The 26299-nt window shown below is 43.6% G+C and overlaps 1 protein-coding gene across 1 annotated transcript in view; it reads right to left on the reverse strand.

Moving 5' to 3' along the window:
- Positions 1–26299, reverse strand: part of mcm10 (minichromosome maintenance 10 replication initiation factor) — a 77943-nt gene that overhangs the window by 2564 nt on the left and 49080 nt on the right. The window contains exons 16-19 of the mRNA XM_070897096.1: positions 24253–24371; positions 21040–21153; positions 7718–7863; positions 2666–2708 (exon numbers count right to left, since the gene is read on the reverse strand). Coding sequence (XP_070753197.1) covers positions 2666–2708; positions 7718–7863; positions 21040–21153; positions 24253–24371 — 422 coding nt within the window. The remainder of the gene's footprint in view (positions 1–2665; positions 2709–7717; positions 7864–21039; positions 21154–24252; positions 24372–26299) is intronic.

Below are 26299 nucleotides of genomic sequence, written 5' to 3' on the forward strand. Positions count from 1 at the left end.
CCATTCAATATGATCATGGCTGATCATGCAACTTCAGTACCCCATTCCTGCTTTCTCTCCATACCCCCTGATCCCTTTAGCCGTAAGGGTCACATCTAACTCCCTTTTGAATATATCTAACAAACTGACCTCAACAACCTTCTGTGGTAGAGAATTCCACAGATTCACAATTCTCTGAGAGAAGAAGTTTTTCCTCATCTCGGTCCTAAATGGCTTACTCCTTATCCTTAAGACTGTAACCCCTGGTTCTGGACTTCCCCAACATCGGGAACATTCTTCCTGCATCTAACCTGTCCAATCCCATCAGAATTTTATATGTTTTTATGAGGTCCACTCTCAATTCCAGTGAATATAAGCCTAGTCGATCCAGTCTTTCTTCATATGTCAGTCTTGCCATCCCGGGAATCAGTCTGGTGAACCTTCGCTGCACTCCCTCAATAGCAAGAATGCCCTTCCTCAGATTAGGAGACCAAAATTGTACTCAATATTTAAGGGGTGGCCTCACCAAGGCCCTGTACAACTGCAGAAAGACATAGCTCAGTCAAGCCTCTGTGATGGCTGGTGTGCAACGGCCACCACATTAAAACAATCCACCCACAGGCATCTTCCACCCTTCAACATGTAGTTCGGGATCTGGAATATTAGGTCCTTCATTGAAACACCTATGAACTCATTCCTTTTTTGGCGTGGAAACAAGTCAGCCTCGATACGAGGGACTGTCTATTATGATGCTTTATATAGCACTAGCGAAACCTCTCTGCTCTTATATTCTATGCCTTGGCTAATAAAGGAAAGTATCTCGTATGCCTTCTTTATCTACCTATTAGGGTAGATAAGTTATCCTATTTGGTGATCGGTGCCCAGTAAAAGCAGAACATAAAAATGTACTACCCATTTAGCTTGGTAATGGATGTTTTGGCACAAAGCAAAACAAATCGATTCATCTAGATTGACATCTCATCCATATAGAATATGAAAACCCTAAACATTCACAAAATGATCATTTTTCTTCAGACAGCAAGAATATAGCAGCACATAAAATCTCAGCAGAAGAGAAACCCATGCAATCTTGTGCAAAAATATCTTGTACCTGTCCCACACGAAGCACCCTAACCAAACAACATAAGGTATATCCTGCCAAGGCACGGAATTGACTCCGTGAACAGAGATAATTCAAAAGTGTGACAGGTTTTAAAGTCACACAAAACCACAGCTTCGTATGGGTCAGACATGGGTCTGTGACGGAAGAGGTCTGAGGACCCGGCGAGCGTTGCTGGACAAACAAATGGGTTAAGATTCCCAGACACCATTCATGGACCCGGATACCACTGGACATTCCCTCACAGACTTTCCTACCAAAAAGGCAACTCACACATCAATCCTGAACAAACTGGGCGATGGACTTAGAGCGCAGCATTGTAAATTAAAAAAAGTATAACCAGGTTTCAACCTACTATCATACCAAACCACAAATGGGTCAGACATTTCCTATGAAGGAAAAAGACCAGTTGCAAATGGTGCCAGGAAACTTCAATTTGTTTGTCCACAAATGTCTACATGGCATATCAAATTTTTTTTTGTCACAGATTTATCTGCCTGATTCACTTAAAATTGTATTTTTATCTTATTAACTCATTACTAAAGCAGTATCTTGGTAACCTCTTGTTCTGGGCAATCTGATTTATTAAAAATTACATGACGTGAATTCAGAGGAGGGTCAGCATGTATGATTGAACCTCGATCTCTCTTCGAAACACCCAGCATCACATTCTGCATCACGAGTCTCTGCTTATTAACTTAGTTCATTACCCGAGAGGAGACTCTCACCAACTTATTACAGTTGCATTCTTTTAAAAAAAAAAGGCTATTCGACTCACTGTTTGAACCTTGAGTATGCTTATATGTCAAGATAAAATGTAGCTAATATCACACAACTGGGATGTCAACCTTGGAGCTAGGCGCCCCATACCAGGAAGGAAGTTTGAGTTGCTTAGCCTGCTTTGTATTTAAACTACTGACCATAGTTAGACTTCACCTTCCCATCACTATAGTATCAAAGTAAATAAACCTCCCTAAAATTCCATCCTTTAAAATATTTAGGTCAATTTAAGCCCCTATAAGGGAAAGCTAGTCTCTATATAAATCTAATCATAAATAAAATCATAGAAATTTACAGCACAGAAGGAGGCCATTCGGCCCATTGTGTCTGTACTTGCCGAAAAAGAGCCACTCAGCCTAATCCCACTTTCCAGCTCTTGGTCCGTAGCCCTGTAGGTTGCAAGTGCACATCCAAGTACTTTTTAAATGCGATGAGGGTTTCTGCTTCTACCACCCTTTCAGGCAGTGAGTTCCAGACCCCCACCACCCTCTGGGTGAAAAAAGTTTTCAACTCCCCTCTAAACCTTCTACAAATTAGTGTAAATCTCTGCCACCTGGTTATTGACCCCTCTGCTAAGGGAAATAGGTCCTTCCTATCCACTATCTATCCTCATAATTTTATAAATAAAATATTTGCGTTGAAAGTAATTGTTTAGTATTCAACTTATTTTACCCTGTAAAGGATGTATCACCTACTGCATTGCCATACACTAGTAGCAACTTAGCACGTATAACACAATTCAAAGCAGCAAGCCATTCAAAACACTAGAATCTTAAATGAACCCACCTTCAACATTCCATCTCTCTCCCACTTAAACAAGCCGCAGTTGCTGAAAAGAAACGCAAGAAATTACAATTGTGTTCGAGTCAGGTTAGTAAGAAAATCGTCTAATTTCTTATGTTGTTCTAATCGTTTGAAATGCATTCATATGCACTTGCGTTTCAGATTTCAATATGAAAACCCTGAGGTTTTTAAAACCTCATGAAACTATAACGGCATTGTGATTACTTTTAAATAAAGTTGCGAAGACAAAGATCACCAAGTTTTACAAACAACCCCCACTTATGCTTAGAACGTATTATGTTGCGTTAAAACCAGTGAAAATAACAGACTCGCAGAGACCATTTTTACATACAGCACAGAAACAGGCCATTCGGCCCAACTGGTCTATGCCGGTGTTAGGCTCCACATTAGCCCCCTCCCATTTCAGTTGTCCCTGCGTTCCATTGCATTATTTAAATAGACGCTAAACCCGATACTTATGTAAAGTACAGTAATGGTCAAAACAGAACTGTCTCCTGTAATCTGCAACTCATACCTGTTGCCTTTTTATTGCTGTACCAATAAACCTCTGACCAGCAGTTAGAGATAGGCACGGAGGGCTCTGCTTTCCCCCAATTCGATAATGTTGCCAGAGGGTCAATATAATTCACTGGTCATAACAGTCGCGATACCGTACCACTGTCAATGCAGTCTACTCACTCCATTTTGCTTCAGAATCAGGTCAGGCTTTAATTCTGGATTCCCGTGTCCTAACTCACACCAAGTCCCGCTCACCCATCACCCCTGTGCTCGCTGCCCGTGACATAACTCACACCGAGTACCGCTCACCCATCCCCACCTGTGCTCGCTGCTTGTGTCCTAACCTGCACCAAGTCCCTCTCACCCATCACCCCTGTGCTCGCTGCTCGTGACATAACTCGCACCAAGTCCCTCTCACCCATCACCCCCCGTGCTCACTGGCCTACATTGGTTCCCGGTTAAGCAACGCCTCGATTTCAAAATTCTCATCCTTGTTTTCAAATCCCTCCATGGCCTCACCCCTCCCTATCGCTAATCTCCTCCAGCTCCCTCCCCCCCCCCCCCCCCCCCCCCCCCGAGATGTCTGCGCTCCTCTAATTCTGCCCTCGAACATCCCTGATTATAATTGCTCAACCATTGGTGGCCGTGCCTTCTGTTGCCTGGGCCTCAAGCTCTGGAATTTCCTCCTATAACCTCTCTGCCTCTCTTTCTTCTTTCAAGACGCTCCTTAAAACCTACCTCTTTGACCAAGCGTTTGGTCACCTGCCCGAATTTCTCCTTCTGTGGCTCGGTATCAAATTTTTAACCTCATAATATTCCTGTGAAGCACCTTGGGACATTTCACTACGTTAAAGGTGCTATATAAATACACCTGGATTTAGGCTGCATTTACAATACAACTATTATTCTGCTTTGAACGGATGCTATAGTTGTAGCGTAATTGCGCTACTCAGCCTCTACGTATACAAAACACAAGTACGCAGGTTCTCAGCTAGCATAGGTTCAGGGACACAACACAGATTTTGCCTTAATCCAGTAAAATCTGAGGAAGGACGTTCTTGCTATTGAGGGAGTGCAGTGAAGGTTCACCAGACTGATTCCCGGGATGGCAGGACTGACATATGAAGAAAGACTGGATCGACTGAGCTTGTATTCAATGGAATTTAGAAGAATGAGGGGGGATCTCATAGAAACACATAAAATTCTAACGGGATAGATGCAGGAAGAATGTTCCCGATGTTGGGGAAGTCCAGAACCAGGGGTCACAGTCTAAGGATAAGGGGTAAGCCATTTAGGATCGAGATGAGGAGAAGCTTCTTCACGCAGAGAGTTGTGAACCTGTGGAATTCACTACCACAGAAAGTTGTTGAGGCCAGTTCGTTAGATATATTCAAAAGGGAGTTAGATGTAGCCCTGACAGCTAAAGGGATCAAGGGGTATGGAGAGAAAGCAAGAATGGGGTACTGAAGTTGCATGATCAGCCATGATCACATTGAATGGTGGTGCAGGCTCGAAGGGCCGAATGGCCTACTCCTGCACCTATTTTCTATGTTTCTATGTAAGTGATTCCCAGCCTGTATCCCTCTCTCTTTTGCTATGCTGCCTGGAGCGAACATGTTTCTCCCTCATTCTCCATTAAACTCTCACCACCACTGTATCAAATTTCTGTATTTTCACAAGTGGGCAACCTGCCTCTCTTTCCTGAAAAACAAGAGTTACCAATGCAATGAGAATCTCCAATTCCTCTGTAAATCTGGGCAACTGTTGTGATGAGGCAAGCAGAAATTTTAATCCTTTCACATTAAAGGTTATTTAACTCTATCCTAATTTGAAACATGGAATAGAAACAGATACAATTTCAAAGTAAAATTCCAATGAGCTGAATCGAGGTAAACTATCTAAACAGTTTATATACATGATAATGTGGAGATCTGTTATTGTCTTAAATCCTGATTTCCTACCTTTTCACAATCTTCAAGGATGCACACATTAACAACTAAGAGCATCTCCATACTATACTGGATGCTGAAGTGCAGTCCATGTTAATTCCCTTCCCCATAAAATCAGTGGGCCAGGCACCACTCGAAGGGTCTCAACTCAATATTTTTAATGCAAAATGCAACACAAGCATCAGCTTATCTTGAAACTCTAAATCTTCAGTCAATGGCACATTATTACAGATGATGTGCAATTTGTCAGTCCATTCAAAAGTTAGTCCTCTAAATCATGTGGCCATTATACAACAACAACTTGCATTTTTCAAGTGCCTTTAAGGTAATGAAACATCCCAAGGCACTTCACAGGCGTTGAGCGATTATAAAACATAAGAATTAGGAGCAGGAGTCGGCCATTTGGCCCCTCGAGCCTGCTCCGCCATTCAATAAGATCATGGCTGATCTGATCATAGACTCAGCTCCACTTCCCTGCCTCTTTATTCCCATATAACTAAAAAATTTGTCTACCTCTGCCTTAAATATATTCAATGACCCAGCCTCCACAGCTCTTTGGGGCAGAGAATTCCATAGACTTACAACCCTCTGAGAAGAAATGTCTCTTCATCTCAGTTTTAAATGGGTGGCCCTTTATTCTGAGACTATGTCTCCGAGTTTTAGTTTCCCCTGAGTGGAAATATCCTCTCTGCACCCACCTTGTCGAGCCCCCTCATTATCTTATATGTTTCGATAAGATCACCTCTCAATCTTCTGAACTCCAATGAGTAGAGGCCCAACCTACTCAACCTATCTTCATAAGTCAACTCCCTCATCCCCGGAATCAACCTAGTGAACCTTCTCTGAACAGCCTCCAATGCAAATATATCTTTTCTTAAATACGGAGACCAAAACTGTACGCAGTACTCCAGGTGTGGCTTCACCAATACCCTGTACAGTTGTAGCAGGACTTCTCTGCTTTTATACTCTATCCCTCTTGCAATAAAGGCCAACATTCCATTTGCTGTCCTGATTACTTGCTGTACCTGCATAGCAACGTTTTGTGTTTCATGCACAAGGATCCCCAGGTCCCTCTGTACTGCAGCACTTTGCAATTTTTCTCCATTTAAATTATAATTTGCTTTTCTATTATTTCTGCCAAAGTGGATTACCTCACATTTTCCCACATTATACTCCATCTGCCAAATTTTTGCCCACTCACATAATTAGGGATGCTCAAGAGGTCAGAATTAGAGATTCACAGACATCTCGGGGGTGGGTTGTGGGGCTGGAGGACATTAGAGATAGGGAGGGGTGAGGGCCATAGAGGGATTTGAAAATAAGGATTAGAATTTTGAAATCGAGGCATTGCTTAACCGGAAGCCAATGTAGGTCAGCGAGCACAGGGGTGATGGGTGAGTGGAACTTGGTGTGAGTTAGGACATGGGCAGCCGAACTTTGGATCACCTCTAGTGTACGTAGGGTAGAATGTGGGAGGCCAGCCAGGAGTGCGTTGGAATAGTCAAGTCTAGAGGTAACAAAGGCATGGATGAGGGTTTCAGCAGCGGATGAGCCAAGGCAGGGGTGGAGACGGGCGGTGTTACGGAGGTGGAAATAGGCGGTCTTGGTTATTTTGCAGATAAGTGGTCGAAAGCTCATTTCAAGGTCAAATATGACACCAAGGTTGCGAACAGTCTGGTTTAGCCTCAGACAGAAGCTGGGGAGAGGGATGGAGTTAGTGGCCAGGGAATGGAGTATTTGGCAGGGAATATAAAACACAATTGAGGTGAAGATTGTACATTTGGAAGAGTAAATATGATATTCACATATAGAAAAGTATAGTTAGGAATAAGTATCAAGAAGAATTTCCTAAGTCAAAGGATGATAAGTATTTGGAATAATCTGTCAGGCAAGCTAGTAAAGAGGCAGAAAGGACATTCAAAATGGGCTGGAAGAGTTAGGACAATAAAGGCTTGAGCTTCAGTGGGACAAATGGCTTCTTCTCTTTGACTGTTCTAACGTCATGGCAAGAGTGCAGTGTAGCTAACAGAAGCGACATGGAGAGGCCGGAATGTATTTGGAGTTTTTGAATGTTTCAGTACAAACAACAGAGTTATACTATTTTTGTTATTGGTGGTTAAAGTTTCCATTAAACCACCTCTAATTTATCTCATTGATACATAGAAGATTCGGAGAGGGATTGACAGATGCAGGGAGGATGTTTCCCCCTGGTTGGAGTGTCTAGAACCAGGGGGCACAGTCTCAGGATAAGGGGTCAGCAATTTAGGATTGAGATGAGGAGGAATTTTTGCACTGAGGGTTGTGAATCTTTGTAATTCTCTGCCCCAGAGGGCTGTGGATGCTGAATCGTTGAGTATATTCAAGGCTGAGATAGATAGATTTTTGGAGTCTAGGGAATCAAGGGGTATGGGGATCGGGCGGGAAAGTGGAGTTGAGGTCGAAGATCAGCCTTGATCTCATTGAGTGGGGCTGAATGGCCCACTCCTGCTCCTAATTCTTATGTTCTTATAGTGAAACGAGATCTTGAACCGATAATTTCAGAATGTTTTCGCGCTTGTCTGTTCTATACCATCAGCTGACCACATACCTGCAGCTTTTCTTTGGCAATCTTGTTAATGCTATTGCTCTGCTACCACATGGGCATTTAAAGAAGCGTTTGACTGCATCATGCCAATGATAGTCATGGTTTTCACTCACGCACGTCTCCAGGGGCTTGTAATACGAATATTTGCACTGCAAAGAAAGTGAGGAAACCATGAAGTATTTTATTTGTATAAACAGTTATAGAAGATGTCACACAATTCATTGCTCCGTAGCAGGGAAACAGTTCAATTTAGTTTTGATGAGATAGCCATGACAGCATTACTAAAGTAAAATCCTTAAGGACCACTCCTTGCACCACTTATGTAAATAATCAATCATTTTGTTTCAAAATAAGCTTCAAGCAATAGTGCAACTTAAAAAAAAATCACTCTCAGAATGTAGGTGTCGATGTCAAGGCCAGCGTTTATTGCCCAGCCCTAGTTGCCCTGAGGTGGTGGACCTTCTTGAACTGCTGCAGTCCGTGCTATGAAGGTGCTCCCACAGTGCTGTTGGGTGAGGAATTCCAGGATTTTTCTTTGTGCAGCATGATATAACAAAGTGGCTTTCTAAAGAAAGACTTGCATTTATATAGCACCCTTCACGACCACTGGATGTCCCAAAGTCCGTTACAATCAACGAAGTACTTTTGGAGTGTGGTCACTGTTGTAATGTAGGAAACGCGGCAGCCAATTTGCGCGCAGCAAGCTCCCACACACAGCAATGTGATAATGACCAGATAATCTCTTTTTAAGTGATGTTAATTGAGGGATAAATATTGGCCAGGACACCAGGGATAAAACTACTGCTTTTCTTCGAAATAGTGCCATGGGATCTTTTACGTCCACCCGAGAGGGCAGAGGAGGGGCCTCAGTTTAACATCTAAGGGTAAGGGGAAAGCCATTTGAGATGAGGAGAAACTTCTTCACTCAGAGAATTGTGAATCTGTGAAATTCTCTACCACAGAAAGTTGTTGAGGCCAGTTCGTTAGATATATTCAAAAGGGAGTTAGATGTGGCCCTTACGGCTAAAGGGATCAAGGGGTATGGAGAGAAAGCAGGAATGGGGTACTGAAGTTGCATGATCAGCCATGATCATATTGAATGGTGGTGCAGGCTCGAAGGGCCGAATGGCCTACTCCTGCACCTATTTTCTATGTTTCTATGTTATTAAGACATTAAAAATGGCGTTTAATCTGAAAAGCGAGACATAAAGATGCTGAAAACATAGGACTGTGGGATTGCTGAACACAGTGGATGAGGGGAAATCAGGTTTGTGACCAAAGCCATCTGGAGGAAGGCAAAAGATATTTAAAAAAAAAACAACAGACTGGAGTGATTGTGCTTGCGGGAAGGTCCCAGGTAACTTATCGCAATGGAATTTATTTGAACTCTATTAAGCATCATTCGCTGCAATAGCAAGCAATTAAATTGAACGCACGCTATTTTCTATATAAAACATCTTATAAAAGATTCCGCAGTGATTTTAACGGTAATCTTGCGCATACAACACAGGATGTGGCTTTTCCTGCCCCCTGGCCTTTAGTTATGTGACATTGCTTTCCAGGAAAATACTGGAATTTTAACCTCAAAACATGACGTAAGTTTTTCAGGCAAAAACAAACCTTTTCAGGATGAGAAAGAATTCTCAAGTTCAAATTAATCGTATTCTCCAACCAGATTTGGTCACAACAGAAAGTTTTACATTAGCATGTTTATTCTGGATGTTGTAAAGTGATCTTTGATTTGGGTTACTGTCTATTAATTAGAATTTAGAATTTGAGCCCAGAAAATAAAGACAGCAGCACCAAAATAAGTTATGCACCCCAACTGGAGTAGTGTGTCCAATTCCGGGCACCGCACTTTCGGAAGGATGTGAAGGCCTTAGAGAGGGTGCAGAAAAGATTTCCGAGAATGATTCCAGGAATGAGGGACTTCAGTGACGTGGAGAGACTGGAGAAGCTGGGGTTGTTCTCCTTGGAGCAGAGAAGGTTGAGAGGTGATTTGACAGAGCTGTTCAAAGTCATGAGGGGTCTGGACAGAGTAGATCGAGAGAAACTGTTCCCATTGGTGGAAGGGCCAAGAACCAGAGGGCATGGATTTAAGATGATGGCAGAAGAACCAAAGGCGACGCAAGAAAAAGCTTTTTAAGACAGCGAGTGGTAAAGATCTGGAATGCACTGCCTTAAAAGGGTGATGGATGCAGACTCAATTTTATCTTTCAAAAAGGAGTTGGATAAGTATCTGAAGGAAAAGATTTGAATGGGCTACGGGGAAAGGGCGGGGGAGTGGGACTAGCTGCGTTGGCACGGGCTGTAACCATTCTATGATTCTACAGGTAAAATTAGCAATGCAACCGATTTGATAGCATAAATGTGTGCTGGTGAAATAGTTATTTACAAAATGTGTGGTTTTTATGTTTTTAATTTATCTCATATCTTGCATTAAACCATATGAAGACATTCATCATCTGACTGTAAACCGTAACAGGATTAGTGCAAATAGCTTACAAGTCAACAAAATGTACAAAGTAAAATGGAGGAACAGGCATCCTATCTTATTGAGAACAGGCCAGAGGATTGAAGGAGGAAAGTGCAGTACTGCGGTATCATGGCAAAAAACTTACAGAAGCGTCGCCAAATAGAACACAGTTAGAAAAAGGCCTTCAAGTGGATATGTCACAAATATATGAATTACGCCAGCTTATATTACAGCTCTAACACTGTTCTCTAACTTAAATTGCTAATGGCTGCAAAAAAAAACATTTCCTGTTTCTTGAAAGAACAGGATGCTGTGTTTGCCTGGTATTATACAAATACAGCAGAGCTAAGCAGATGAAAATGTGTTTTTGTAAGCTACTGTGCTTAATTAAAATAAGTGGCTGCAGAGATAGTGGATGCACTGGTTGTAATCTTCCAAAATTCCCTAGATTCTGGAAAGGTCCCAACGGATTGGAAAACCGCAAATATAACGCCCCTATTCAAGAAAGGAGGGGGGGTCAGAGAGCAGGGAATTATAGGCCAGTTTGCCTAACATCTGTCATTGGGAAAATGCTGGAATCCATTAAGGGAGTAGTAGCAAGACATTTAGAAAATGATAATACAATCAAGCAGTCAACATGGTTTTATCAAAGAGAAATCATGTTTGAGAAATTTATTAGCGTTCTTTGAGGATGTAACGAGCAGGGTGGATAAAGGGGAACCAGTATATGTAATGTATTTGGATTTCCAAAAAGACTTTGCTAAGGGGACACATAAAAGGTTACTGCACAAGATAAAAGCTCATGGGGTTGGGGGTAATCTATTAGCATGGTGAGAGGACTGGCTAACTAATAGAAAACAGAGAGTCAGGATACGTTTTCAGGTTGGCAAACTATAACTAGTGGGGTGCCACAGGGATCAGTGCTGGAGCCTCAACTATTGACAATCTTTATTAATGACTTGGATGAAGGGACAGAGTATAATGTAGCCAAATTTGCTGATGATACAAAAATAGGTGGGAAAAGCAAGTTGTGAGGAGGACACAAAGGCCCCAAGTTTCCACATGCGGCGAAACAGGCGCCCCTCCGAGCTGGGCGCCCGTTTTTCTCGCCGAAAACGGCGCCTGAAAAAAAACGCGCTATTCTCGAGCGCTTTGCAGCTCGATGTCAGCTTGGCACGGCGCCCAGGGGGCGGAGCCTACCACTTGCGCCGATTTTGTAAATAGAAGGGGTCGGGTACCATTTAAATGAGTTTTTTTTGTGCCGGCAACCCTGCGCGTGCGCGTTGGAGCGTTCGCGCACGCGCAGTGTGAAGGAAACATTGGTACTCGGCCATTTTTGTAGTTCTTTGTAGCTGTTCAATTTTTAAAATTTTTAAATAAAACCACATTGCCCTTCCATGATCAGCACTGAGGCTTCTTGCAGCAGGGAGAAGGTGCAGGAAGCCTCAGAAGTTGAGGCAGCCGTTTCCCGACGGGCCCAACCGACGGCAGGGGGGTCTCCCCCCCCCCCTCCCCCCTCCCCCCTGCCGTCGGGAATGGCTGCCTCAACTTCTGAGGCTTCCTGCAGCCTTCTCCCCGTCTCTCCCCCCCCCCCGCTGCGGTCGGTCGGGCCCTTACTGCCTCCCCCCCCCCTCCCGCCATGCCGACAGGAACGGCTGCCTTCTCCCTGTCTCCCCCCCCGCTGCGGTCGGTCGGGCCCTTACTGCCTCCCCCCACCCCTGCCGCCGGGAACGGCTGCCTCATTTTGTGAGGCTTCCTGCAGCCTTCTCCCTGCCTGAAGCACTTTCACACAGGTAGGAACATGGTTTGTTTACTCTTTTCTTTGCTTATAAATTTTTATTCAGGTTGGAATTATTTGTATAATATTTGTATAAGTATAACTAAGGATTTATTGTAGAATGTAATGACTTCACTCCCCCCCCCCCCCCACCACCTCGTTCAGGACGCCTAATTTGTAACCTGCGCCTGATTTTTTAATGTGTAGACAAGGTTTTTTCAGGCCTACAAAAATCTTCACTTGCTCCATTCTAAGTTAGTTTGGAGTACGTTTTCACTGTGGAAACTTTCAAATCAGGCGTCAGTGGCCAGACACGCCCCCTTGTGAAAAAAAAAATTCTGTTCAAAAGTGAAACTGTTCTAACTGACGAGAACTGCAGAAAACTTAAATGTGGAGAATTGCGATTTCTAAGATACTCCGTTCTCCACCAGTTGTTCCTAAAAATCATGTGGAAACTTGGGGCCAAAGAGTCTGCAGAGGCATATAGATAGGTTAATTGAGTGGGCAAACATTTGGCAGAAGGAGTATAATGTGGGAAAATGTGAGGTTATCCACTTTGGTAGGAAAAATAGAAAAGCAAAATATTATTTAAATGAAGAAAGACTACAGAATGCTACAGAGGGATCTGGGTGTCCTCGTATATGAAACACAAAAAGTTAGCATGCAGGTACAGTAAGTAATTACGAAGACAAATGGAATGTTGGCCTTTATTGCAAAGAGGATGGAGTATAAAAGTAGGGAAGTCTTGTTACAACTGTACTGGGCATTGGTGAGACTACACCGAGAGTACTGCGTACAGTTTTGGTCTCCTTATTTAAGGCATTGGAGGCAGTTCAGAGAAGGTCCACTTGGTTGATTCCTGAGACGAAGGGGTTACATAAGAATTAAGAATTAGGAACAGGAGTAGGCCATCTAGCCCCTCGAGCCTGCTCCGCCATTCAAAAAGATCATGGCTGATCTGGCCGTGGGCTCAGCTCCACTTACCCGCCCGCTCCCCATAACCCTTAATTCCCTTATTGGTTAAAAATCTATCTATCTGTGATTTGAATACATTCAATGAGCTAGCCTCAACTGCTTCCTTGGGCAGAGAATTCCACAGATTCACAACCCTCTGGGAGAAGAAATTCCTTCTCAGCTCGGTTTTAAATTGGCTCCCCCATATTTTGAGGCTGTGCCCCTAGTTCTAGTCTCCCCGACCGGTGGAAACAACCAATCTGCCTCTATCTTGTCTATCCCTTTCATTATTTTGAATGTTTCTATAAGATCACCCCTCATCCTTCTGAATTCCAACGAGTAAAGACCCAGTCTACTCAATCTATCATCATAAGGTAACCCCCTCATCTCCGGAATCAGCCTAGTGAATTGTCTCTGTACCCCCTCCAAGGCTAGTATAGCCTTCCTTAAGTAAGGTGACCAAAACTGCACACAGTACTCCAGGTGCGGCCTCACCAATACCCTGTATAGTTGCAGCAGGACCTCCCTGCTTTTGTACTCCATCCCTCTCGCAATGAAGGCCAACATTCCATTTGCCTTCCTGATTACCTGCTGCACCTACAAACTAACTTTTTGGGATTCATGCACAAGGACCCCCAGGTCCCTCTGCACCTCAGCATGTTGTAATTTCTCCCCATTCAAATAATATTCCCTTTTACTGTTTTTTCCCCAAGGTGGATGACCTCACACTTTCCGACATTGTATTCCATCTGCCAAACCTTAGCCCATTCACTTAACCTATCGAAATCTCTTTGCAACCTCTCTGTATCCTCTACACAACCCGCTTTCCCACTAATCTTTGTCTCATCTGCAAATTTTGTTACACTACACTCTGTCCCCTCTTCCAGGTCATCTATGTATATTGTAAACAGTTGTGGTCCCAGCACTGATCCCTGTGGCACACCACTAACCACCGATTTCCAACCCGAAAAGGACCCATTTATCCCGACTCTCTGCTTTCTGTTAGCCAGCCAATTCTCTATCCATGCTAATACATTTCCTCTGACTCCACGTACCTTTATCTTCTGCAGTAACCTTTTGTGGCACCTTATCGAATGCCTTTTGGAAATCTAAATACACCATATCCATCGGTACACCTCTATCCACCATGCTCGTTATATCCTCAAAGAATTCCAGTAAATTAGTTAAACATGATTTCCCCTTCATGAATCCATGTTGTGTCTGCTTGATTGCACTGTTCCTATCTAGATGTCCCGCTATTTCTTCCTTAATGATAACTTCAAGCATTTTCCCCACTACAGATGTTAAACTAACTGGCCTATAGTTACCTGTCTTTTGTCTGCCCCCTTTTTTAAACAGAGGCGTTACATTAGCTGCTTTCCAATCCGATGGTACCTCCCCAGAGTTCAGAGAATTTTGGTAGATTATAACTAATGCATCTGCTATAACTTCCGCCATCTCTTTTAATACCCTGGGATGCATTTCATCAGGACCAGGGGACTTGCTTCCTTGAGATCCATTAGCCTGTCCAGCACTACCCGCCTAATGATAGTGATTGTCTCAAGGTCCTCCCTTCCCACATTCTGTGACCAGCAATTTTTGGCATGGTTTTTGTGTCTTCCACTGTGAAGACCGAAGCAAAATAATTGTTTAAGGTCTCAGTCATTTCCACATTTCCCATTATTAAATCCCCCTTCTCATCTTCTAAGGGACCAACATTTACTTTAGTCACTCTCTTCCGTTTTATATATCGGTAAAAGCTTTTACTATCTGTTTTTATGTTTATCGCAAGTTTATTTTCGTAATCTATCTTTCCTTTCTTTATTGCTTTCTTAGTCATTCTTTGCTGTCTTTTAAAATTTTCCCAATCTTCTAGTTTCCCACTAATCGTGGCCACCTTATATGCATTGGTTTTTAATTTGATACTCTCCTTTATTTCCTTGGTTATCCACGGCTGGTTACCCTTCTCTTACCGCCCTTCTTTTTCACTGGAATATATTTTTGTTGAGCGCTATGAAAGAGCTCCTTAAAAGTCCTCCACTGTTCCTCAATTGTGCCACCGTTTAGTCTGTGTTCCCAGTCTACTTTAGCTAACTCTGCCCTCATCCCACTGTAGTCTTATGAGGAAAGGTTGAGCCTATACTTATTGGGCATAGTTTCAGAATAAGGAGTTGCCCATTTAAGACGGAGATGAGGAGGAATTTCTTTTCTCAAGAGGGTCGTGAATCTTTGGAATTTTCTACCCCAAAGAGCTGTGAAGGCCGAGTCATTGAACATATTCAAGGGGGAGATAGACAGATTTTTGAACGACAGGGGAGTGCAGGGTTATGGGGAACAGGCAGGAACATAGAGTTGAGGCTAAGATCAGATCAGCCATCAACTGTAGAGTAGGCTCGAGGGTTTCGAATGGCCTACTCCTGCTGCTCCTATTTCTTATGTTCTTATTTTGTAGGAATCGGTGTGTTTTGTTTTACATCCTCCAGCCCTACAACCCTCTGAGAATTCTGTGCTCCTCCAATTCTAGCCTCTTGTGCATCCCCGATTTCCTTCGCCCCTGAATTGGTGGCCATACCATCAGTCGTTTAAGCCCTAAGCTCTGAATTCACTCCCTAAACCTCTCCGCTTCTCTGTCTCTCTCCATTTCTAAGACGCTCCTTAAAACCTCTCTCTTTGACCAAGCTTTTAGGTACTTGTCCTTATTTCTCTTTATGTGGCTCAGTGTCAATTTTTGTTCTGAAATTTGGTCAGCCTGGGGATTCCATAATTCAATTAAATAACAATACCAAGATGGAAATGGAACAAGAGGTTGAAGGGCAGAACTAACCAAGCCAGAGACTTTATCATCTCAAGATGTTTCTGAAAAAGTTAATTAACCCATTTCAGACCTAATCATATTTAATGTTAACATTTTAATTAAAATTATTTATACAGTAAATAATTTAGTTGCTTTAGCCTGTAAAACCTCTGGTCCACTTTCTAACAGGTAAGGTAACATATCAGTTAGGTTACTGGGCTAGTAATCCAGAGATCTGGACTAATGATCCAGAGACACAAGAAATAGGAGCAGGTGTAGGCCATTTGACCCCTCGAGCCTGTTCCGCCATTTAATAAGATCAAGGCTGATCTATGGACTCTTCCACTTCCCTGCCCGCTCCCCATATTGCTCAAAAATCTATTTATCGCCACCTTAAATATATTCAATGACCCAGCCTCCGCAGCTCTCTGGGGCAGAGAATTCCATAGATTTACAACCCTCAGAGAAAAAATTCTCCTCATTTTAGTTTTAAATGGGCGGCCTCTTACTCTGAGACGATGTCCCCTAGTTTTAGTTCCCCCCATGAGACAGGAGTTCAAATCCCACCGCGGCAGCTGTGGAATTTAAATTCAGTTAATTAAATAAATCTGGAATTAAAAAGCTAGTCTCAGTAAAGGCGACTGCCCAGATTGTTGCAAAAACCCATCTGGTTCACTGATGTCCTTTGGGGAAGAAATTCTGCCGTCCTTACCCAGTTTGGCCTATATGTGACTCCAGATACTGTTGACTCTTAACTGCTCTCTGAAATGGCCGAGCATGCCAGTCAGTTGTACCAAACCGCTATGAAGAACACCAGAAGGACGATATCAGATCAAGGCGGCGGCTCACCACCACCTTCTCAAGGGCAATTAGGGATGGGCAATAAATGCTGGCTGTGCCGACGACACCCACATCCCAGGAATGAATATATACATGTATTTTTTTAAATTCTGAAGAGATTATGCAAATTGAGTAAGTAGACTATTGCAAGCAGCATCTTCGTTAATCATCTGGGTTATACAATTCAGAGACTGCAGACAACGGACAGAGCTACATTTTGGACTTGACGGGTATGTGAACTGCTGTGGAATTATTGAAGTAAATGACTCATATCATACCTGAAATAGTAACAAGGAAGTCAAGTCTGTGGGAGCACTTTGTGTTAAATTATTAAGGAAGCAGTAGCGGGACATTTGGAAACGCATAATTCAATCAAGCAGAGTCAGCATAGTTTTATGAAAGGGAAATCACGTTGGAGTTCGTTGAGGATGTAACGAGCAGGGTGGATCAGGGGGAACCAGTGGATTTGGATTTCCAGAAGGCATTCGATAAGGTGCCACATAAAAGGTTACTGCACAAGATAAAAGTTCATGGGGCTGGGGGTAATATATTAGCATGGATAGAGGATTGGCTAACTAACAGAAAACAGAGTCGGGTCATTTTCTGGTTGGCAAACAGTAACTAGTGGGGTGCCGCAGGGATTGGTGCTGGGTCCTCAACTATTTAGAATCTATTGACTTGAATGAAGGGACAGGGTGTAATGTAGCCAAGTTTACTGGTGATACAAAGATGGGCGGGAAAGCAAATTGTGAGGAGGACACAATAAATCTGCAAAGGGATATAGATAGGCTAAGTGAGTGGGCAAAAATCTGGCAGATGGAGTATAATGTGGGGAAATGTGAGGTTAACCACTTTGGCAGAAATAATAGAAAAGCAAATTATAATTTAAATGGAGAAAAATTGCAAAGTGCTGCAGTTCAGAGGGACCGAGGGGTCCTTGTGTATGAAACACAAAAAATGGGTATGCAGGTACAGCAAGTGATCAGGAAGGCAAATGGAATGTTGGCCTTTATTGCAAGAGGGATTGAGTATAAAAGCAGAGAAATCCAGCTATAACTGTACAGGGTATTGGTGATGCCACACCTGGAGTACTGCGTACAGTTTTGGTCTCCGTATTTAAGGATATACTTGCATTGGAGGCTGTTCAGAGAAGTTTCATTAGGTTGATTCTGGAGATGAGGGAGGGTTGACTTATGAGGAAAGGTTGAGTAGGTTGGAGTTCAGAAGAATGAGAGGTGATCTTATCGAAACATATAAGATAATGAGGGGGCTTGACAAGGTGGATGCAGAGAGAATATTTCTACTCATAGGGGAAACTAAAACTAGGGGACATAGTCTCAGAATAAGGGGCCGCCCATTTAAAACTGAGATGAGGAGGAATTTCTTCTCTCAGAGAATTGTAAATCTATGGACTTCTCTGCCCCAGAGAGCTGTGGAGGCTGAGTCATTGAATATATTTAAGGCGGAGGCAGACAGATTTTTGAGCGATAAGGGAATAATGGGTTATGGGGAACGGGCGGGGAAGTGGAGCTGAATCCATGATCGGATCAGCCATGATCTTATTAAATGGCGGAGCAGGCTCGAGGGGCCAGGTGGCCTACTCTTGCTCCTATTTCTTATGTTCTTATGTAAAAGTACCCATTTTAGAGAAGAAAATATTAGCATCAGCATTTTTCCTGCTAGCATGGAGACCTTCAGTTTGGGTCTTCCTTCCTGCTAGGTCACTATGGAGGATTGAGCGTGACTCGTTGGAAACAAAAAAGGCTGCAATTTCAAAGCTACCCAACAGCCGCCGGGAGTACAGAAAACCGCCATCTCCAGCTGACGAGTGCTTTCCTCACGTGGGCAGCTCTCAGATGGATTTGAAGTTGCGGTCCCCACTGTTTCACATGGAGCCCGTCCGAGATTCGTTCCCTGTCAATAAAGTGCAAGGTACCACACATAAAATAACATCAGGCATCATAAGTAATGTGCCCAAATTGTCTGTCACGCAGAAATCCTCATCGCATTTAAAAAGTACTTGGATGTGCGTTTGAAGTGCCGTAACCTACAGGGCTTTGGACCAAGAGCTGGAAAATGGGATTAGGCTGGGTAGCTCTTTTTCGGCCAGCACAGACACGATGGACCGAATGGCCTCCTTCTGTGCCGTAAACATCTATGATACTGAGGGAATGATCAGCCATGATCTTATTGAATGGTGGTGCAGGCTCGAAGGGCCGAATGGCCTACTCCTGCACCTATTTTCTATGATTGCACTACAAAAATAATCCATTGGCTGCGAAGCACTTTGGGATGTTCCATGGATGTGAAAGGTGCTATATAAATGAAGGTGCTTTTCTTCTTCCACGAATGGTTAAGTGTTGCTCAGCAGTATTTGGACAAGGCAAACAGAATGCTTAATAAAACTGCCAAAACAGTATAGTACAAATCACAGGTAGTGGCTGGCCTGACCAAAGCTTGGGTATGGTGTTCAGTTCTGGCCAGAGACACAGAAAATATTCAAGCCCTGGAGGCAATGAAAAGAAGTTTGATCCCCATTGTCAGGGAACTGTATTATGAGGAAAGACTGTAGAAACATGGGCTATTTAGCCTTGAAAAAGGAGAGCAAGAAGCTAATCTTGAACATTATACCCGTTTAAAATAGCAAATGTCATGATGTCAAGAGGTCCATCACAAAAGAGTGAGCATCAAGTGGCAAAAACTCAAATAAATTCTAATGTGGATGATGTGTTAACATGGCTTTTTTTCTTTCCTGGGTGAATCAGCATGAATGGGCCAAATGGCTTTTCCTCATCTCCATCTATTTTTTGCAATGTCAAAATTGAAGGGTGCTCTCACGATTTTCGGGTAGGTGCACTTAAAGGACTAGGCTCCACACCAGAGGTACAGAATTGGAAAATCTGCCCAATTGTGGCCTGGATCTTGCACCCAGCAGCAAATGACTGGCACGAGCTTTTATCAAGCCATTTTTCAAAGGTCACCTCTCAAACAGTACTGATCTTTATGCATTGCCTGGAGGGCTCCCTTATACTTCAACACCTAGAACTGTACACAATATTCCATGTCTGTCATGACTGGAGCTGTACAGAAAGAGCATTATTTCCACTAATTTGGCAGTATAATCAGACGGTCTATTTTTTTACTCATTGCCACATCATACTGTTTGAACCTGGTAAGCAATGAATCAACTAGCACTTCTCCAGCACTTTCAATTTTCACCGTGCCATGATCTATTCCCCCCCCATAGAATACAAGATCCAACTCAAAGAAATGATTAAAGAAATCTGAAGTTATTTGAGAAAACATGTACATTTTGCATCTGGCATCAATTAGAACAATTGCACTGGGTCCTGCAAAAGCAGTGTTTCCGCCAAGACTGTACGTGTGACAACTGGAGGCTCTTTAGGAAAATGATTTGCTTATCTCGCTGCACCATGTGACCTGCTCGTGAGGCACTGCCGCTGATGGATTTCAGCTGTACATAAATAACTTGTGAATGGTCCCACCCCTATCTTGATATAAACACGCTGAGACTAAGAAATCAAGCTACCAAGGATCACACGCATGTCAACAACAACTTGCATTTATATAGCACCTAGAACGTCCCAAAACACTTCACGGGAGGGTAATTGGAGAAAAAAAATGACACTGAGCCAAAGAAGGAGAGGTGATCAGAAGCTTGGTCAAAGAGGTAGGTTTTAAGGAGGAGCTTAAAGCAGGAGTCGGAGATTTAGGGAGGGAAATTCCAGAGCTTGGGACACAGACAAGTGAAGCCACTGCCACCAATGGTGGGACAAAGGAATGCTCAAGAAGCCAGTACCGGAGGAGCGTGGAGTACTCAGAAGGCTGTAGAACTGGAGGTTACAGAGATAGGGAGGGGCGAGCCAATGGAGAGATTGGAACACAAGGATGAGAATTTGAAATTCAGTGGACCGAGAGCCAATGTAAGACAGCGAACACAGAGGTGATGGGAGAACGGGATTGGTGCAACTTGTCCCACAGCTCTGTTTTGCTGGAGGTTTTAACTTTAAAGTGGGGCAGTAATGAATAGCGAGCAGTTGAAGAAGAGGTGAAAATAATCAATCCAAAAGGAAAAATCAAATGCCATTTTTAAAATATCCGTCTTTGTCTTGATATATTTTCTTCTTTAGGAATCATTTCACAAATCTTGGCTGTCCCTGCTGATGGATGTAGAGCAGATTAATAAAGTAGAAACATCTACTGGTGTTTTTCCTGTTACGAGGAAGTCAGTTAGTTCTCATTAACCCAAACTATTGCTGCATTATTGCAAAACATGTTCGTAATGGAAAGTTACAGCAGGTTCTCAAAAGGTCTTGTTTTTCAGGGTTGTTAAAACCACAAATTCCCGAATTTATCACATGCAATCGCAACATTTAATTTGCAGCAAAGTCAAGAAGCAGATGGGAGAATAGTCACATGCACTCGCTCGCTGGTTGCAAAAGTCCTCCCATAGATTCACTCACTGTTTTACAGCTCACGACTCGGCACTTCATTTCACGGATGTTTTTCATTTTTTCTTCCATTTGCTCTTTCTTCACCAGTGGTTCAAAATATTGCTCTTGAAGCTCCATCTCTGCCTGTTGAAACACAAGGCAGTTCTCAATCCCAGTACTAGATCATATTTAGTATTTATGAATAAAGACTTGCATTTATATAGCACCTTTCACGACCACCGGATGTCTCAAAGTGCTTTACAGCAATGACGTACTTTTGGAGTGTAGTCACTGCTGTAATGTAGGAAACGCGGCAGCCAATTTGCGCACAAGCAAAATCCCACTAACAGTAATGTGATAATGACAAGATAATCTGTTTATTTGTTGATTGAGGGATAAATATTGGCCCAGGACACCGGGGATAACTCCCCTGCTCTTTTTCGAAATAGTGCCATGGGATCGTTTATGTCCACTTGAGAGCGCAGACGGGGCCGCAGGCTAATGTCTCATCCGAAAGACGTCACCTCCGACAGTGCGGCACTCCCTTAGCACTGGCACTGGAGTGTCAGCTAAATTATTGCACTCAAGTCTCTGGAGTGGGACTTGAACCCACAACCTTCTGACTCAGAGGCGAGAGTGCTGCCCACTGAGCCACAGCTGACACTGACAGGCCTCTACAAAGTGTGGGCAAGAGAAATATGACACGGGCTTTGAGAGAAATGCAATTATGAAGCTGGGCATAAGGTAAGCTAACCTGGAGCTCTGCAGGGTCACTGACACTCTCAAAGCCTCCCTGATAAAATGCAACATCCCCACCGACACCTGGGAGTCCCTGGCCAAAGACCGCCTTAAGTGGAGGAAGTGCATCCGGGAGAGCGCCGAGCACCTCGAGTCTCGTCGCCGAGAGCATGCAGAAAGCAAGCGCAGGCAGCGGAAGGAGCGTGTGGCAAACCTACTCCCCACCCACCCTTTCTCTCAACCACTGTCTGTCCCACCTGTGACAGAGACTGTAATTCCCGTATTGGACTGTTCAGTCACCTGAGAACTCACTTTTAGAGTGGAAGCAAGTCTTCCTCGACTTCAAGGAACTGCCTATGATGATGACTGCTGAACTCATAGTGCATTGTGCTTTCTTGGTGTGATGTGAAAATGCAGCAGGGTTTTTGCAAAGTCCCTAACACAGTTCTACAGTGCATGACACTTGGGCTTCAAGTCTTTAATAAAACAACACAATAGCGAAATCAACAGCAGCAACGTCACTACTCTCCATCTCAACCAAGAGGAGAACGTTTTTGTATCTTCACTTCTTATTTTTTCATATAAAATGACCATTACACATTTTTATTTCTAGACATACTGAATGATCTTTCAAATCCAAGGCATTTATCCTGATCATCAGAACTGACAAAACACAAATTCTCTTCAGTGATATCTAAAACACATTTTCTTAAAAATATTTCAATACCTGCATTAAAATTAAAATCAGGTTCTGAACTAATTGCCAGAACCAGTAACCAGAATGATGATGGTTGATGAGCATTCAAAGAGTGTTAGACTATGTAAAATGAAAGACTTGGATTTATATAGCGCCTTTCACAACCACCAGAAGTCTCAAAGCATTTTACAGTCCTTTTGGAGTGTAGTCACTTGTAATGTAGACAAAGCTCATCAGGTCGTGAGCCTCTTAATAGCTATAAAATATTAATTGACTAAAATTCATCCATGAGATTTCCATTCCTACTCAAGCCATTGCCTTCGGACCCTGCCACAAACTCTGTTCCCTAGCCACCAACAGCATCCCTCTCCCTAGCATCTGTCTGAGGCGGAACCAGACTGTTTGCAACTTGGTGTCATATTTGACCCCGAGATGAGCTTCCGACCACATACCCGCTCCATCACTAAAACTGTCTATTTCCACCTCCGTAACATCGGCAGACTCTGCCCCTTCATCAGCTCATCTGCTGCTGAACCCCACATCCATGCCTTTACCTCTAGACTTGACTAATCCAATGCACTCCTGGATGTCCTCCCATTTTCTACCCTCCGTAAACTTGAGGTCATCCAACTCGCGTTCTAACTTGCACCAAGTCCCGTTCACCCATCATCCCTGTGCTCGCTGACCTACATTGGCTCCCAGTTAAGCAGCGCCTCGATTTTAAAATTCATTTCCTTGTTTTCAAATCCCTTCATGGCCTCGCTCCTCACTATCTCTGTAACCTCCTCCAGCCCCACAAACCCGCACCCTCCCCGCCAAGATAACTGCTTCCTTCCAATTCTGACCTCTTGAGCAACCCCAATTTTAATTGCTCTGCTGTTGTTGGACGTGCCTTCAACAGCCAAGGCCCCCAGCTCTGGAATACGCCCCCCCCAAACCTTCACCCCCCTTTAATACGCTCCTTAAAATCTACCTCTTGGTCATCTGTCCTAATATTTCATGTGGCTCAGTGTTAAATTTTGTTTGAGAATGCTCCTGCGAAACACCTGGGACCCTTTACTACGTTAAAGGCCCTATATAAATGCAAGTTGTTGTTGCTGTACTTCTGTTACTCAGGGAACAGAAATTCCATCAACTCTCAAAGCAATTAGTTACTTTCAAACCTATTCACTCTAGCTTTCTGTCACAAAGTCTGCAACATTTTATTTTTTAAGATGTTAAGCTAAATATCACAGGATTATAAAGTCACGCTGCAGTTTATAAGCATCTTTGGGCAGGGATAAACATGAGAGAGTGCATTCATTGCGATTACTATTGAAGGTTTGATGATTCTTCAACACAAAATGTGCATGAGAAAATGTCTACAACTACAGAAATTACAAGCAATCTCTCACCAAATGCATCATCTACTTTTCCTCCCTTGTGCTAATACTATTGCTCTATTCCAACGGACTAACTTGAACTTTGGGTTTGTGAGATAGAAGTACAATAATGTTGACTGGCAAATAATAGGTGTGCACACTGGCAAAGGAGACAGGAAAATAAAATTGCTCTATACGCACATTTTATAGCCTGTAAAAAGTCTGAGTTAGGTGGTATTTTTGTGCCAGGTTATTAATGTCTTGGAGAAAAAGCAAATATGATTAAGTCCTCCTTTTCTGTCGAGTGGAACACAGACTGCCATTATATGATTAGTCAGGACAGTTTCAACAGGAAAAACATGGCCTGAACGTAAACCGCAACTGGCCTCCTTCCATACTGTACAGTGCTGTAGTTAGAGAGGGGAGACAGAGCCTGACTGCTCGTACCTCTTGCACTGCGCCAACATGTCTCGATTTTGCATTCAGTATTTTCTGAAACTCTTCCGAGTCCAAGTACTCGATCTGCGCACGGTGCTTCTTTAAAGTTGGTTCATCATTTCCTTCATCTGTAGAAGCAGAATTTAAAAAGATTGGACTAAAGGCTTGAGTACTAAGAATCTTCGCATGTAAATGTGCAAACAGTTGAATAACTTTCCGTTTGAAAAGCAGTGTTATTTGTTCAAATGTATCAAGGTTTACATTATGTGACCAATATATACTGAAGCAGTTTGCCAATAAAAACCCCAAAGGTCTGGAATGGTTTCTGTGATGCAAGATTGCCAAGGGCAGTGGATCAGAGGCATGAACAATGCTCAATTTCTTTTCAAACAGCTTCCTCCATTCTCAATGATTTTGTGTGTTGATTTGCCACTATACATCCTTGTGGACCACTTTCCATACCTCGGGAGCCTATTATCAGCAAGGGCAGACAGCGACGATGAGGTCCAACACCGTCTCCAGTGCGCCAGCGCAGCCGTTGGCCACCTGAGGAAGAGGGTGTTTGAAGATCAGGCCCTCAAATCTGGCACCAAGCTTATGATCTATAGGGTTGTAGTGATATCCGCCCTCCTGTATGGCTCAGTGACGTGGACACCTCAAATCGTCGGAGAAATACCACCAACGATGACTCCGCAAGATCCTGCAAATCCCCTGGGAGGACAGAAGCACCGATGTCAGTGTTCTCGATCAGGCCAACATCCGCAGCATCGAAGCACTGACCACACTTGATCAGCTCCGTTGGGCGGGCTAAGACTCCCAAAGTAAGCGCTCTACTCGGAACTCCTACACGGCAAGCGAATCCCAGGTGAGCAGAGGAAACGTTACAAGGGTACCCTCAAAGCCTCCTTGATTAAGTGTAACATCCCCACTGACACCTGGGAGTCCCTGGCAGAAGACCGCCCCAAGTGGAGGAAGAGCATCCGGGAGGGCGCTGAGCACCTCGAGTCTCATCGGCGAGGGCATGCAGAAAACAAGCGCAGGCAACGGAAGGAGCGTGCGGCAAACCAGACTCCCCACCCACCCTTTCCTTCAACCACTGTCTGTCCCACCTGTGACAGAGACTGTAACTCCCGTTTTGGACTGTACAGTCACCCGAGAACTCACTTTTAGAGTGGAAGCAAGTCTTCCTCAATTTCGTGGGACTGCCTATGATGATGATGACATCCTTGTACAATTAGGTTTGCCTTGATTGTGCACTTCTTCGCAGCCAAGGCCAGTTCTTTAAGGGGGCAGTGGGGGTGCGTAGAGGTCTGTGGCGAGACAGATGGTTTTCTTGCCTGACATTTCAGACCATCAGTCTCACATGCCCTTAAAACCCTCACACTCGGCGCTATCTACCTCTCTGCCAGCACCATTCCCCTCACGATCAGCACTACATTGTCCCAATATCTGGTAGACAGCAAATGAGCAAAAACTATACCACCTGTTTGATAATTTCCGATAAAAATTTTGCATTGTAGTCTCTCCTTGTTCCAAACCTGGTGACTTGCTCAAGCTCAACCCGACGTTGCATAACTTTGGTGTCCTGATTAACCCAGATCTAACCTTCAAACCCCTATCCAATAGCAATGCTATTCCTTTCCATCTTAGATATACTGTCCACCTTCACCTTCACCCCACCCCCACTGGAACCCTTACCTGCACTTTAGTCACCTCAGTACTCTCCTTGCCTCCTTCCTCAAAACCCAAATCCTATCTTGCATTAACTCCCGTTTTCCCATCATCCTTTCCTCGACAACGTTGACTGGTTTCTCCTTCACCCAATGCACACAATTCATCCACATTTACAAAGCTTTCATAAGAACATAAGAAACAGGAGCAGGAGTAGGACATACGGGCCTCCGCCATTCAGTATCATGGCTGATCTGATCTTCGCCTCAACTCCACTTCCCTGCATGTTCCCCATAACCCTCGACTCCCCTTTCCCGCAGCCTCGCTCTCTATCTCTGCAATCTATTCCAGTCTTGTGTGCCAGCACATGCCTTCATCCTTTGAG

The sequence above is a fragment of the Pristiophorus japonicus genome, chromosome 13, assembly GCF_044704955.1.
Source record: "Pristiophorus japonicus isolate sPriJap1 chromosome 13, sPriJap1.hap1, whole genome shotgun sequence".
NCBI classification, from domain to species: Eukaryota; Metazoa; Chordata; class Chondrichthyes; family Pristiophoridae; genus Pristiophorus; species Pristiophorus japonicus.